General features: G+C 43.9%; 1 protein-coding gene across 1 annotated transcript in view; it reads left to right on the forward strand.

The window, feature by feature from the left end:
- LOC143808307 (mast cell carboxypeptidase A-like) overlaps positions 1–17,053 on the forward strand; it is a 91,968-nt gene that overhangs the window by 27,283 nt on the left and 47,632 nt on the right. The window contains exon 3 of the mRNA XM_077290825.1: positions 1,582–1,706. Coding sequence (XP_077146940.1) covers positions 1,582–1,706 — 125 coding nt within the window. The remainder of the gene's footprint in view (positions 1–1,581; positions 1,707–17,053) is intronic.

Below are 17,053 nucleotides of genomic sequence, written 5' to 3' on the forward strand. Positions count from 1 at the left end.
AGCAAGTAAAACATTTAAAAAAAATTATTTTAAAAATATTTAAAAAATAAAAAATATATAAAAGTTCAAATCACCCCCCTTTCGCCTCATTCAAAATAAAATAAAAATCAAATGTACACATAGTTGGTATTGTCGCTTTTAGAATCGCCCGATCTATCAATATAAAAAAAGAATTAATCAAATTGGTAATCAGTGTAGCGAGAGAAAAAATCAAAACGCCAGAATTAATTTGTTTTTGGTCACTGCAACATTGCAATTAAATGCAATAACGGGCGTATCTGCATCAAAAGAAAGAATAAGCCCTCACCTGTCACAGATCCTGAAAAAATCAAGACTCTATGGGTCTCGGAAAATGGCAACTTTTGTTTTTTACAAACTTTGGAATTTTTTTTCACTCGTTAGATAGAAGAGAACCTACACGTTTGGTGTCTATGAACTCGTAATGAGCTGGAGAATCATAATATCAGGTCAGTTTTAGCATTTAGTGAACTCAGCAAAAAAGCCTAACAAAAAACAAGTGTGGGATTGCACTTTTCTTGCAATTTCACCGCACATGGAATTTATTTCCTGTTTTCTGTTACGTGAGATGGTAAAACCAATGATGGTGTTCAAAAGTACAACTCATCCTGCAAAAAGCAAGCCCTCACATGGCCATTTTGACAAAAAGTAAAAAAGCTATGGCTCTAGGAAGAAGGGAAGCAAAAAATGAAATTGCAAAACCAAAAATACCCCTGGTCGTTGGGGTTAAATGAGGCTCCAATAGGAGGTCTAATATGGGAGCTATGGAAACCACTGTAAGGCCTGCCAAAATCATGGTAACATATCAGCTTGTTTGGGTCTCAAAGGTATGTGTCCACGTGCCGTTTTACATCCGGAATAACAGCGGTTTGAACGCTGCGTGGAGCCGCAGCATTCAATCCGCAGCATCCAGATGTTACAGCATAGTGGAGGGGATTTTATGAAATCCCGTCTCCACTATGCGTGGTAACACGCACCCGGCGGCCCTGCGATTACGGACATGCGGCGCGTCTTTTTAGATCACAGCATGTCCGTGTACCTTGCAGCGCCGCTGCGCCGTCGTAAGGTAAATCACAGGGCCCTATGTGTCGGGTGCGATGATGCCGGATGTGTGCAATGAACACATCCGGCATCATCGCGTCTCCAGAAGGGGCGGAGCTTTGGGCGGAGCAAGTTTGCCGCTCCGTCCAAACCGCCGGCCATCCTGAAAGTGGACACATACCCTAAGAAGTGATGAGTTGATGGAGGGAGCCCCCTCCATCTGTGTTATCAGTGGTGCTTTTGACATCAACATCTAAGGGGATAATACAGGGATTGATAAGATACTGATCCCTTGGTTTTTTCACAAGCAGCATATTTGTTGTAGAAACTTCTGAATCCGTCTCATTTATTTGAATGGAGATTGAAGTGAATTTTAAGTCAGAAAGCATTCTTCAATAAATGTGCCTTATGTGAGCAGATCCCTAGAATCCTAGATGCTGCTAGTGTAATCTGTGAACCTATTCATACCTGTGGAAACTATTACCTGTACTTCAAATAAAGATTTTGTTGTTATCTTTACAGCTTGACTTCTGGAAACCCAAATATAGCCATCATGTTACCCCAAAATCTAATGTTTATTTTCATGCTGATGTAGAACAATCTAAAGTGATTACAGAGCTCCTGGAAAAAGAGAGAATCAAGTACAAGTAAGTAATCTATACATATATATATATATATATATATATATATATATATATATATATATATATATATATATATAAAAATGAGTGCATGTATGTGTGTATGAATGTGTGTGCGTGTGTATGCATGTGTGCGCGTGTGTGCGCGCGTGTGTTTGTGTATCAGACCACGCCCACTCCACATAGCTACACCCACTCAACACATAGATGCACAGCTCAGCAGACAGTATCACACAGGATAGGATTCGATACATAGTTCAGCAGGAAGGAACTCACAGGATACGATTAGATACCCAGCTCAGCAGACTGTATAACACAAGATAGGATTAGATACACAGCCCAGCAGACTATCACACAGGATAGGGTTAGTGTCATGATCTCAATGGCAAGAGAACATAGCATAAGCATATATAGAAACTAGCTCTTGGAAGATGGGAACTGAGCTGACCATGAACTAAACCTAACGCACAACTAGCAGTGGCCGGGTAGCATGCCTACGTTGATTCTAGATGCCCAGCACCAGCCGGAGGACTAAATAAAACTAGCAGAGGAAAATATTAGTCCTAGCTCACCTCTAGAGAAATACCCCGAAAGGAGACAGAGGCCCCCCACATGTATTGGCGGTGAGTTGAGATGAAATAACAAACGTAGTATGAAAATAGGTTTAGCAAATTTGAGGTCCACTTACTACATAGCAGAAGACAGAAAGGACACTTTCATGGTCAGCTGAAAACCCTATCAAAAACACCATCCAGAAATTACTTTTAAACTCTGGCATTAACTCATAACACCAGAGTGGCAATTCCTGTTCACAAGAGCTTTCCAGACACAGTAACGAAACTACAGCTGTGAACTGGAACAAAAATGCAAAAACAAACATGGACAAGAGTCCAACTTATCTAGTAGTTGTCTAGGAGCAGGAACAAGCACAGAGAGGCTTCTGATAACATTGTTGACCGGCAAGCAACTAACAGAGCAGCAAGGTTATATAGCGACTCCCACATCTTGATGGGAACAGGTGAACAGAGAAGATGAAGACACCAGTTCAATTCCACCAGTAGCCACCGGGGGAGCCCAGAATCCAAATTCACAACAGTACCCCCCCCTCAAGGAGGGGGCACCGAACCCTCACCAGAACCACCAGGGCGATCAGGATGGGCCCTATGAAAGGCACGAACCAGATCGGAGGCATGAACATCAGATGCATTCACCCAAGAATTATCCTCCTGGCCGTATCCCTTCCACTTGACCAGATACTGGAGTCTCCGTCTGGAAACACGAGAGTCCAAGATTTTCTCCACAACGTACTCCAACTCACCCTCAACCAACACCGGAGCAGGAGGCTCAACGGAAGGCACAACCGGTACCTCATACCTGCGCAATAATGACCGATGAAAAACGTTATGAATAGAAAAGGATGCAGGGAGGTCCAAACGGAAGGAAACAGGGTTAAGAATCTCCAATATCTTATACGGGCCGATAAACCGAGGCTTAAACTTAGGAGAAGAGACCCTCATAGGGACAAAACGAGAAGACAACCACACCAAATCCCCAACAGAAAGCCGAGGACCAACACGACGGTGGCGGTTGGCAAAAAGCTGAGTCTTCTCCTGGGACAACCTCAAATTGTCCACCACCTGCCCCCAGATCTGATGCAATCTCTCCACCACAGCATCCACTCCAGGACAATCCGAAGATTCCACCTGACCAGAGGAAAATCGAGGATGAAACCCCGAATTACAGAAAAACGGGGACACCAAAGTGGCAGAGCTGGCCCGATTATTGAGAGCGAACTCCGCCAATGGCAAAAAAGCAACCCAATCATCCTGGTCAGCAGACACAAAACACCTCAGATATGTCTCCAGGGTCTGATTAATCCGCTCGGTCTGGCCATTCGTCTGAGGATGGAAAGCGGACGAAAAAGATAAATCTATGCCCATCCTAGCACAGAATGCCCGCCAAAATCTAGACACGAATTGGGTCCCTCTGTCAGAAACGATATTCTCAGGAATACCATGCAAACAAACAACATTTTGAAAAAACAGAGGAACCAACTCGTAAGAAGAAGGTAACTTGGGCAGAGGAACCAAATGGACCATCTTAGAAAAACGGTCACACACCACCCAGATGACAGACATCTTCTGAGAAACAGGCAGATCTGAAATAAAATCCATCGAGATGTGCGTCCAAGGCCTCTTAGGAATAGGCAAGGGCAACAATAATCCACTAGCCCGAGAACAACAAGGCTTGGCCCGAGCACAAACGTCACAAGACTGCACAAAGCCTCGCACATCTCGTGACAGAGAAGGCCACCAGAAGGACCTTGCCACCAAATCCCTGGTACCAAAAATGCCAGGATGACCTGCCAACGCAGAAGAATGAACCTCAGAGATGACTCTACTGGTCCAATCATCAGGAACAAACAGTTTATCAGGTGGGCAACGATCAGGTCTATCCGCCTGAAACTCCTGCAAGGCCCGCCGCAGGTCTGGAGAAACGGCTGACAATACCACTCCATCCTTAAGGATACCTGTGGGCTCAGAGTTACCAGGCGAGTCAGGCTCAAAACTCCTAGAAAGGGCATCCGCCTTAACATTCTTAGAACCCGGTAGGTATGACACCACAAAATTAAACCGAGAGAAAAATAATGACCAGCGCGCCTGTCTAGGATTCAGGCGCCTGGCGGTCTCAAGATAAATCAAATTTTTGTGGTCAGTCAATACCACCACCTGATGTCTGGCCCCCTCAAGCCAATGGCGCCACTCCTCAAAAGCCCACTTCATGGCCAAAAGCTCCCGATTCCCAACATCATAATTCCGCTCAGCGGGCGAAAATTTACGGGAAAAGAAGGCACAAGGCCTCATCACGGAGCAATCAGAACTTTTCTGCGACAACACTGCCCCAGCTCCGATCTCAGAAGCGTCGACCTCAACCTGAAAAGGTAGAGCAACATCAGGCTGACGCAACACAGGGGCAGAGGAAAAACGGCGCTTAAGCTCCCGAAAGGCCTCCACAGCATCAGGGGACCAATCAGCAACATCAGCACCCTTCTTAGTCAAATCGGTCAATGGTTTAGCAATATCCGAAAAACCAGCAATAAATCGACGATAAAAGTTAGCAAAGCCCAAAAATTTCTGAAGACTCTTAAGAGAAGAGGGCTGCGTCCAATCACAAATAGCTTGAACCTTGACAGGATCCATTTCAATGGAAGAGGGGGAAAAAATATATCCCAAAAAGGAAATCCTCTGTACCCCAAAAACACACTTAGAACCCTTCACACACAAAGAATTAGACCGCAAAACCTGAAAAACCCTCCTGACTTGCTGGACATGAGAGTCCCAGTCATCCGAAAAAATCAGAATATCATCCAGATACACAATCATAAATTTATCCAAATAATCGCGAAAAATATCATGCATAAAGGACTGGAAAACTGACGGAGCATTAGAAAGACCAAAAGGCATCACTAAATACTCAAAGTGGCCCTCGGGCGTATTAAATGCGGTTTTCCACTCATCCCCCTGCCTGATTCGCACCAAATTATACGCCCCACGAAGGTCAATCTTAGAGAACCACTTGGCCCCCTTTATGCGAGCAAACAAATCAGTCAGCAACGGCAATGGGTATTGATATTTAACAGTGATTTTATTCAAAAGCCGATAATCAATACATGGTCTCAAAGAGCCGTCTTTTTTTGACACAAAGAAAAAACCGGCTCCTAAGGGAGATGACGATGGACGAATATGTCCCTTTTCCAAGGACTCCTTTATATATTCTCGCATAGCAGCATGTTCAGGCACAGACAGATTAAATAAACGACCCTTTGGGTATTTACTACCCGGGATTAAATCTATGGCACAATCGCACTCTCGGTGCGGAGGTAACGAACCAAGCTTGGATTCTTCAAAGACGTCACGATAGTCAGACAGGAACTCAGGAATTTCAGAGGGAATGGATGATGAAATGGAAACCACAGGTACATCCCCATGAGCCCCCTTACATCCCCAGCTCAACACAGACATAGCTCTCCAGTCGAGGACTGGGTTGTGAGATTGCAGCCAAGGCAATCCTAGCACCAAATCATCATGTAGATTATACAGCACCAGAAAGCGAATAATCTCCTGGTGATCCGGATTAATACGCATAGTTACTTGTGTCCAGTATTGTGGTTTATTATTAGCCAATGGGGTGGAGTCAATCCCCTTCAGAGGAATAGAAGTCTCCAAAGGCTCTAAATCATACCCACAGCGTTTGGCAAAGGACCAATCCATAAGACTCAAAGCGGCGCCAGAGTCGACATAGGCGTCCGTGGTAATAGATGACAAAGAGCAAATCAGGGTCACAGATAGAATAAATTTAGACGGTAAGGTGTAAATGGAAACAGATTTACCAAGCTTTTTAGTGCGCTTAGAGCATGCTGATATAACATGAGTAGAATCACCACAATAGAAACACAACCCATTTTTCCGTCTAAAATTCTGCCGCTCGCTTCGGGACAGAATTCTATCACACTGCATACTCTCTGGCGACTTCTCAGTGGACACCGCCAGATGGTGCACTGGTTTGCGCTCCCGCAAACGCCTATCGATCTGAATAGCCATTGTCATGGACTCATTCAGACCCGCAGGCACAGGGAACCCCACCATAACATCCTTAATGGCATCAGAGAGACCCTCTCTGAAAGTCGCCGCCAGGGCGCACTCATTCCACTGAGTAAGCACAGACCATTTACGGAATCTTTGGCAGTAAATTTCCGCTTCATCTTGCCCCTGAGATAGGGACATCAAAGTTTTTTCTGCCTGAAGCTCCAAATGAGGTTCGTCATAAAGCAACCCCAAGGCCAGAAAAAACGCATCCACATTGAGCACCGCAGGATCCCCTGGTGTCAATGAAAAAGCCCAGTCTTGAGGGTCGCCCCGGAGCAAGGAAATCACAATCCTGACCTGCTGTGCAGGGTCTCCGGCAGAGCGAGATTTCAGGGACAAAAATAATTTGCAATTATTTCGAAAATTCTGAAACCCGGATCTATTCCCCGAGAAAAATTCCGGCAAAGGAATTCTCGGCTCAGATACAGGTGCATGACAAACAAAATCTTGCAAATTTTGTACCTTCGTGGCGAGATTATGCAAACCTGCAGTTACACTCTGAAGATCCATTACAAACAGGTGGACACAGAGCCATTCAAGGGTTAAGAGGAGGTAAGAAGCAGCTAGACAGCAATTAAGGGCTAGGCAGCAAACTCTGAGGGGAAAAAAAAAAATTTCCCTTCAACACTTCTTTTTCTCCTGCTTCAGCCCAAACAATTAACACTTTGAGGGCCGGTCAAACTGTCATGATCTCAATGGCAAGAGAACATAGCATAAGCATATATAGAAACTAGCTCTTGGAAGATGGGAACTGAGCTGACCATGAACTAAACCTAACGCACAACTAGCAGTGGCCGGGTAGCATGCCTACGTTGATTCTAGATGCCCAGCACCAGCCGGAGGACTAAATAAAACTAGCAGAGGAAAATATTAGTCCTAGCTCACCTCTAGAGAAATACCCCGAAAGGAGACAGAGGCCCCCCACATGTATTGGCGGTGAGTTGAGATGAAATAACAAACGTAGTATGAAAATAGGTTTAGCAAATTTGAGGTCCACTTACTACATAGCAGAAGACAGAAAGGACACTTTCATGGTCAGCTGAAAACCCTATCAAAAACACCATCCAGAAATTACTTTTAAACTCTGGCATTAACTCATAACACCAGAGTGGCAATTCCTGTTCACAAGAGCTTTCCAGACACAGTAACGAAACTACAGCTGTGAACTGGAACAAAAATGCAAAAACAAACATGGACAAGAGTCCAACTTATCTAGTAGTTGTCTAGGAGCAGGAACAAGCACAGAGAGGCTTCTGATAACATTGTTGACCGGCAAGCAACTAACAGAGCAGCAAGGTTATATAGCGACTCCCACATCTTGATGGGAACAGGTGAACAGAGAAGATGAAGACACCAGTTCAATTCCACCAGTAGCCACCGGGGGAGCCCAGAATCCAAATTCACAACAGGTTAGATACGCAGCTCAGCAGTCAGTAACTCACAGGATAGGATTAGAAACAAAGCTCAGCAGACAGTAACACACAGGATAGGACTAGATACATAGGTAAGCAGACAGTATCGCACAAGACAGGATTGGATATACAGTTTCCAGTTTGTCTGGCATTTGTAATGTCCATTAACAAGGCTCAGGGACAGTCCTTGAAAATAGTAGGGATCGATTTGCAATCTCCATGCTTTTCTTATGGTCAACTTTACGTGGCCTGTTCAAGAGTTGGAACTGCCAAAAATTTGTTCATCTTTGCATTGGAAGGAAAAACCAAAAATGCTGTTTATCAAAAGGCTCTTGAATGAGTTGAAAATAAAATACTATCAATACTTGGGTAATCATTTAGTTAATTTTTGTTGCAAATCTGTAGTGTTGAATATATGGGGTGAAATGTTTTTATGCGCAATATAATCATTATAATTTGTTACAACTAACCACAGTTAGTGCCAGTTAATTATAATTCTGAATAATGATCATCGGGCTCTGCTCCATTTATTGTAGCTGTCTGCTCTATGATTTATGACAAAATCATAACTGGGTAAAGAACATTTCTTCATTGACCCTTTTAATAATATTTTTCATTTTGTGTGCAACCAATTAAAATTAACCAATTTATTGTTTAAATTGTTGTTCCAGTTTACATAAATGCTTAGTTTCTCAAACCCATTAAACAGTAGAATACAGACAGCACACAGATGGCATTCAGGTGCTATCCATTTGTTTTTATAGAGTTATTGACTTACATTGGTGGGTTTATCCATCAAAGTGGATTATGTCTACGTTCATTTTTTGAAAACAATCGGTCAGCAAATAAAAATGAACGTGTGGAAAAGCACATTTATTGTAATGGGTCCATTCCCTATCCAAACAATGAAGGTTAGCATATCTACCCGAAAAACTAATGTGTGAAACCGAACTGAATTAATAGTCCAAGGAAGTAAGCTCTGTCCTACAGAATCCGTAAAACTATCAAGCCTATTCATAAAAGGGTAAACATACCTTTTTGCTATGTAATCTGAGATGTAGGGACAGACACCCTGATTCCAACGATGTGTCAGTTACAGACTTGTGTTTTGCTGTTTCAATGCATCAGCGTTTTATCAGCAGGAGATCATGACCACAGAAATAGATGTCTCCTGCGTCCTGGTCCATCAACGCCCCTCCACTCATTGACAGCTTTCTGTCAATACATATTGTGCACAGAAAGCTGCTAATAAGTGGTTTGAGCAGGATTACAAAGCACCAACCAACAATAGAGAGGAGGATAGGGACAGGGAGCAATGATCTAAACAGTAACAGGGACCAAGAGATAAACGCACACGTACTACAGAACACCTCCACAACAACTTCTCTCCACTTAGTTTAACCCCTTAGTGACAGTGCCAATTTGGTACTTAATGACCAAGCCAATTTTTACAATTCTGACCACTGTCACTTTATGAGGTTATAACTCTGGAATGCTTTAACAGATCCTGCTGATTCTGAGAATGTTTTTTCGTGACATATTGTACTTCATGTCAGTAGTAACATTTCTTCGATATTACTTGCAATTATTTATGAAAAAAACAGAAATATGGCAAAAATTTTAAAATTTTGCAATTTTCAAACTTTGGATTTTTATTCCCTTAAATCAGAGAGATATGTCACAAAAAATAGTTAATAAATAACATTTCCACATGTCTACTTTACATCAGCACAATTTTGGAAACAATTTTTTTTTGTTAGGGAGTTATAAGGGTTAAAAGTTGACCAACAATTTCTCATTTTTACAACACCATGTTTTTTTAGGGACCACATCAAATTTGAAATCATTTTGAGGGGTCTATATGATAGAAAATAATCAAGTGTAACACCATTCTAAAAACTGCACCCCTCAAGGTGCTCAAAACCACATTCAAGAAGTTTATTAACCCTTTACGTGCTTCACAGGAACTGAAACAATATGGAAGGAAAAAATGAACATTTAACTTTTTTTTTAAACATTTTACTTCAGAACCATTTTTTTTATTTTCACAAGTGTAAAAACAGAAATTTAACCATAAATTTTGTTGTGCAATTTCTCCTGAATACGCTGATACCCCATATGTTGGGGTAAACCACTGTTTGGGCACACCGCAGAGCTTGGGAGAGAAGGAGCGCCGTTTGACTTTTTCAATGCAGAATTGGCTGGAATCGAGATCGGACGCCATGTCGCGTTTGGAGAGCCCCTGATGTGCCTAAACAGTGGAAACGCTCCACAAGTGACACCATTTTGGAAACTAAACCCCTTAACGAACTTAAATAGATGTGTGGTGAGCACTTTGAGCCCCAAGTGCTTCACAGGAGTATATAAAGTAGAGCCGCGAAAATAAAAAATCGCATTTGTTTACACAAAAATGATCTTTTCGCCCACAAATTCTTATTTTCACAAGGGTAACAGGACAAATTAGACCACTAAAGTTGTTCTGCAATTTCTTCTGAGTATGTCGATACCCCATATGTTGGGGTAAACCACTGTTTGGGCACACCGCAGAGCTTGGGAGAGAAGGAGCGCCGTTTGACTTTTTCAATGCAGAATTGGCTGGAATTGAGATCGGACGCCATGTCGCGTTTGGAGAGCCCGTGATGTGCCTAAACAGTGGAAACCCCCCAAAAGTGACACTATTTTGGAAACTAGACCCCTTAACGAACTTAAATAGATGTGTGGTGAGCACTTTAAACCCCCGGGTGCTTCACAGAAGTTTATAACGTAGAGCTATGAAAATAAAAAAATCACATTTTTTCTACAAAAATGATTTTTTGCCCCCAAATTTCTATTTTCACAAGGGTAACAGGAGAAATTTGACCACAAAAGTTGTTGTACAATTTCTCCTGAGTACGTCGATACCCCATATGTGGGGGTAAACCACTGTTTGGGCGCACCGCAGAGCTTGGAAGAGAAGTAGTGCCGTTTTACTTTTTCAATGTAGAATTGGGTGGAATTGAGATCGGACGCCATGTTGCGTTTGGAGAGCCTCTGATGTGCCTAAACAGTGGAAACCCCCCACATGTGACATCATTTTGGAAACTAGACCCCTTAAGGAACTTATATAGATGTGTGGTGAGCACTTTAAACTCCAAAGTGCTTCACGGAAGTTTATAACGTAGAGTCGTGAAAATAAAAAATCACATTTTTTCTAAAAAAAAGGATCATTTTACCCCAAAATTTTTATTTTGACAAGGGTAACAGAAGAAATTAGACCACAAAAGTTGTTGTGCAATTTCTCCTGAGTATGTTGATACCCCATATGTGGGGGTAAACCACTGCTTGGGCGCCCCGCAGAGCTTGGAAGTGAAGGAGTGCCTTTTTACTTTTTCAATGTAGAATTGGCTGGAATTGAGATCGGACACCATGTCGCGTTTGGAGAGCCCCTGATGTGCCTAAACAGTAGAAAGGCCCCACAAGTTACCCCATTTTGGAAACTAGACCCCTTAAGGAACTTATCTAGATGTGTGGTGAGCACTTTAAACCCCCAAGTGCTTCACAGAAATTTATAACGTAGAGCCGTGAAAATAAAAAATCCTTTTTTTCCTCAAAAATGATTATTTAGCCTGCAATTTTTTATTTTCTCAAGGGTAACAGGAGACATTGGACCCCAAAATCTGTTGACCAGTTTGTCCTGAGTACTGTTTGGGCACCCATCGTGGCTCGGAAGGGAAGGAGCGCCGCTTGGAATGCAGACTTTGATGGGATGGTCTGCGGGCGTCATGTTGCATTTGCAGAGCTCCTGATGTACCTAAACAGTAGAAACCCCCCACAAGTGACACCATTTTGGAAACTAGACCCCCCAATGAGCTTATCTAGATGTGTGGTGAGCACTATGAACCCCCAACTGCTTCAGAGAAGTTTATAATGTAGAGCCATGAAAATAAAAAAAAAATCATATTTTTTCCACAAAAATGATCTTTTCACCCCCAAATTTTTACTTTCACAAGGGTAACAGGAGAAATTGGACCCCAAAATTTATTGTGCAATTTATGCTGAGTAGGCTGATACCCCATATGTGGGGGTAAACCACTGTTTGGGCGCATGGCAGAGCTTGGAAGGGAAGGAGCACCGTTTTGGAATGCAGACTTTGATAGAATGGTCTGCGGGCATTATGTTGCGTTTGCAGAGCCCCTGATGTACCCAAACAGTAGAAACCCCCCAAAAGTAACCCCATTTTGGAAACTAGACCCCCAAGGAACTTATCTAGATGTGTGGTGAGAACTTTGAATGCCTAAGTGCTTCACAGAAGTTTATAATGCAGAGTCGTGAAAATAAAAAATATTTTTTTTTCCACAAAAGAGTTTTTAGCCCCCAAGTTTTTATTTTCTCAAGGGTAACAGGAGAAATTGGACCCAAAAAGTTGTTGTCCAATTTATCCCGTGTACGCTGATGCCCCATATGTGGGGGTACACCACTGTTTGGGCACACGGCATAGCTCAGAAGGGAGGGAGCACCATTTGACTTTTTGAGCGCAAAATTGGCTGTGGCATTTAGAGACCCCCTGATGTACCTAAACAGTGGAAACCCCCCAATTCTAACTCTAACCTTAATGCCAATACACCCCTAACCCTAATCCCAACCCGATCCATAATCCTAATCACAACCCTAACCCCAAAACAACCATAACCCTAATCAGAACCCTAAATCCAACACACCCCTAATCCTAATCTCAACCCTAACCTCAAACATAACCCTAATCCCAATACACCCCTAACCCTAATCCCAACCCTAATCTTAACCCTAATCCCAAACCTAACCCTAATCCCAAAAGTAACCCTAATGCCAACCCTAATCCAAGCCCTAACCCTAATCCCAACTCTAACCCTAACTTTAGCCGCAACCCTAGTCCTAACATTAGCCCCAAACCTAGCCCTAACTTTTGCCCCAACCCTAACCCTAACTTTAGCCCCAACCCTAACCCTAACCCTAGCCCTAACTTTAGCCCCAACCCCAACCCTAAATTTAGCCCCAACCCTAACCCTAACCCTAAATTTAGCCCCAATCCTAACCCTGTCATGATCTCTGCAGGCAGAGATCATAGCAAGCCTATAGAGGGACAAGCTCTCGGAAGATGGAACTATACTGACCATGAACTAAGCCTGCCGCGCAACTAGAAATAGCCAGGTAGCATTTCCTATTTATCGCTAGATGCCCAGCTCTGGCCTAAGACCTAAATAGCTAGCAGAGGGAAATATAAGACCTGGCTCACCTCTAGAGAAATATTCCAAAGAAGACAGTAGCCCCCCACATATAATGACGGTGAGTTCAGATGAAACAACAAACGCAGCAGGAAAATAGTCTTAGCAAATTTGAGGTCCGCTTACTAGATAGCAGAAGACAGATAGTATACTTTCATGGTCAGCAGAAAAACACTAACAAAACACCATCCAGAGATTACCTTAAACTCTGGCATTAACTCATAACGCCAGAGTAGCAATCCCTGATCAACGAGAGCTTTCCAGACACAGTAACAAAACTTCAGCTGTGAACTGGAACAAATAGGCAAAACAAAACATGGACAAAAGTCCAACTTATCTAGTAGTTGTCTAGAAGCAGGAACAAGCACTGAGAGGCATCAGATAACATTGTTGACCGGCAAGAAACCACCAGAGAAATGAGCTTAAATAGCGACACCCACTACTGATGGAACCAGGTGAAACAGGAAAGAGGATGACAAGTCCAATTCCACAAGCGGCCACCGGGGGAGCCCAGAATCCAAATTCACAACAGTACCCCCCCCTCAAGGAGGGGGCACCGAACCCTCACCAGATCCACCAGGGCGACCAGGATGAGCCCTATGGAAGGCACGAACAAGATCAGAAGCATGAACATCAGATGCATTGACCCAAGAATTATCCTCCTGGCCGTAACCCTTCCAGTTGACCAGATACTGGAGTCTCCGTCTAGAAACACGAGAGTCCAAAATTTTCTCCACAACGTACTCCAACTCACCCTCAACCAACACCGGAGCAGGAGGCTCAACTGAAGGTACAACAGGTACCTCATACCTGCGCAATAACGACCGATGAAAAACGTTATGAATGGAAAAGGACGCAGGGAGGTCCAAACGGAAAGAAACAGGATTAAGAATCTCCAATATTCTATAAGGGCCGATGAACCGAGGTTTAAACTTAGGAGAAGAGACCCTCACAGGGACAAAACGAGAAGACAACCACACCAAATCTCCAACACAAAGCCGAGAACCAACACGACGATGACGGTCGGCAAAACGCTGAGTCCTCTCCTGGGACAACTTCAAATTGTCCATAACCTGCCCCCAGATGTGATGCAATCTCTCCACCACCGCATCCACTCCAGGACAATCCGAGGATTCCACCTGACCGGAGGAAAATCGAGGGTGAAACCCCGAATTACAGAAAAACGGGGACACCAAGGTGGAAGAACTGGCCCGATTATTGAGGGCGAACTCTGCCAATGGCAAAAAAGCAACCCAATCATCCTGGTCAGCAGAGACAAAACACCTCAGATATGTCTCAAGGGTCTGATTAGTCCGCTCGGTCTGGCCATTAGTCTGAGGGTGAAAAGCAGATGAAAAAGACAAATCTATGCCCATCCTAGCACAGAATGCCCGCCAAAATCTAGACACAAATTGGGTACCTCTGTCAGAAACAATATTCTCAGGAATACCGTGCAATCGGACAACATTCTGAAAAAACAGAGGAACCAACTCAGAAGAAGAAGGCAACTTGGGCAGAGGAACCAAATGGACCATTTTAGAGAAACGGTCACAGACCACCCAGATGACAGACATCTTCTGGGAAACAGGCAGATCTGAAATAAAATCCATCGAGATGTGTGTCCAAGGCCTCTTAGGAATAGGCAAGGGCAACAGCAGTCCGCTAGCCCGAGAACTACAAGACTTGGCCCGAGCACAAACGTCACATGACTGCACAAAGACTCGCACATCTCGTGACAGGGAAGGCCACCAGAAGGATCTTGCCACCAAATCCCTGGTACCAAAAATTCCGGGATGACCTGCCAATGCAGAAGAATGTACCTCAGAGATGACTCTGCTGGTCCAATCATCCGGAACAAACAGTCTATCAGGCGGACAACGATCCGGTCTATCCGCCTGAAACTCTTGCAAGGACCGCCGCAGATCAGGAGAAACGGCCGACAAAACTACTCCCTCCCTAAGGATACCTGTGGGTTCAGAATTACCAGGAGAGTCCGGGTCAAAACTCCTAGAAAGGGCATCTGCCTTAACATTCTTAGAACCCGGTATGTATGACACCACAAAATTAAAGCGAGAAAAAAATAAAGACCAGCGCGCCTGTCTAGGATTCAGGCGTCTGGCAGTCTCAAGATAAATCAAATTTTTGTGGTCAGTCAATACCACCACCTGATGCCTAGCCCCCTCGAGCCAATGGCGCCACTCCTCAAACGCCCACTTCATGGCCAAAAGCTCCCGATTCCCAACATCATAATTCCGCTCTGCGGGCGAAAATTTACGAGAAAAGAAGGCACAAGGCCTAATGACGGAGCAGTCGGAACCTTTCTGCGACAACACTGCCCCAGCTCCGATCTCCGAAGCGTCAACCTCAACCTGAAAAGGCAGATTCACATCAGGCTGACGCAACACAGGGGCAGAGGCAAAACGGCGCTTAAGCTCCTGAAAGGCCTCTACAGCATGAGGGGACCAATTAGCAACATCAGCGCCTTGTCTGGTCAAATCAGTCAGTGGTTTAACGACATCCGAAAAACCAGCAATAAATCGGCGGTAAAAGTTGGCAAAGCCCAAAAATCTCTGAAGACCCTTAAGAGAGGAGGGCTGAGTCCAGTCACAAATAGCTTGCACCTTGACGGGATCCATCTCAATGGAAGAGGGAGAAAAAATATACCCCAAAAAGGAAATTTTCTGGACCCCAAAAACGCACTTAGACCCCTTCACACATAAAGAATTAGACCGCAGAACCTGAAAAACTCTCCTGACCTGCTGGACATGAGAGTCCCAGTCATCAGAAAAAATCAGAATATCATCCAGATATATTATCATAAATTTATCCAGAAAATCGCGGAAAATATCATGCATAAAAGACTGGAAAACTGAAGGGGCATTAGAAAGACCAAAAGGCATGACCAAATACTCAAAGTGGCCCTCGGGCGTATTAAATGCGGTCTTCCACTCATCCCCCTGCCTGATCCGCACCAAATTATACGCCCCACGAAGATCAATTTTAGAGAACCACTTAGCACCCTCTATACGAGCAAACAAATCAGTAAGCAATGGCAATGGGTATTGATACTTAACAGTGATCTTATTCAGAAGCCGATAATCAATACATGGTCTCAAAGAGCCGTCTTTTTTTGAGACAAAGAAAAACCCAGCTCCCAAGGGAGAAGAAGATGGACGAATATGTCCCTTTTCCAAAGACTCCTTTATATATTCCCGCATAGCAGCATGTTCCGGCACAGACAAATTAAACAAACGACCCTTTGGATATTTACAACCCGGTATCAAATCTATGGCACAATCGCACTCACGGTGCGGAGGTAACGACCCAAGCTTGGGTTCGTCAAAGACGTCTTGATAATCAGAGAGGAACTCAGGGACTTCAGAGGGAATGGACGACGAAATAGAAACCAAAGGTACGTCCCCATGAATACCCTTACATCCCCAGCTCAACACAGACATTGCTCTCCAGTCCAAGACTGGGTTGTGAGACTGCAACCATGGCAATCCCAGTACCAAATCGTCATGTAAATTATACAGCACCAGGAAACGAATACTCTCCTGGTGATCCGGATTGATACGCATGGTTACTTGTGTCCAGTATTGTGGTTTATTATTAGCCAATGGGGTGGAGTCAATCCCCTTCAGAGGAATAAGAGTCTCCAAAGGCTCTAAATCAAAACCACAACGATTGGCAAAGGACCAATCCATAAGACTCAGGGCGGCGCCAGAGTCAACATAGGCGTCCGTGGCAATGGATGACAAAGAGCAAATCAGGGTTACAGACAAAATAAACTTAGACTGAATGGTGCCAATGGAAACAGACTTATCAAGCTTCTTTGTACGCCTAGAGCATGCTGATATAACATGAGTAGAATCCCCACAATAGAAACACAATCCATTCTTCCGTCTAAAATTCTGTCGCTCGCTCCTGGACAGAATTCTATCACACTGCATACTTTCTGGCGTCTTTTCCATAGACACCGCCAGATGGTGCACCGGTTTGCGCTCCCGCAGACGCCTATCAATCTGAATAGCCATTGTCATGGACTCATTCAG

The sequence above is a fragment of the Ranitomeya variabilis genome, chromosome 2, assembly GCF_051348905.1.
Source record: "Ranitomeya variabilis isolate aRanVar5 chromosome 2, aRanVar5.hap1, whole genome shotgun sequence".
In the NCBI taxonomy this organism is placed as follows: domain Eukaryota; kingdom Metazoa; phylum Chordata; class Amphibia; order Anura; family Dendrobatidae; genus Ranitomeya; species Ranitomeya variabilis.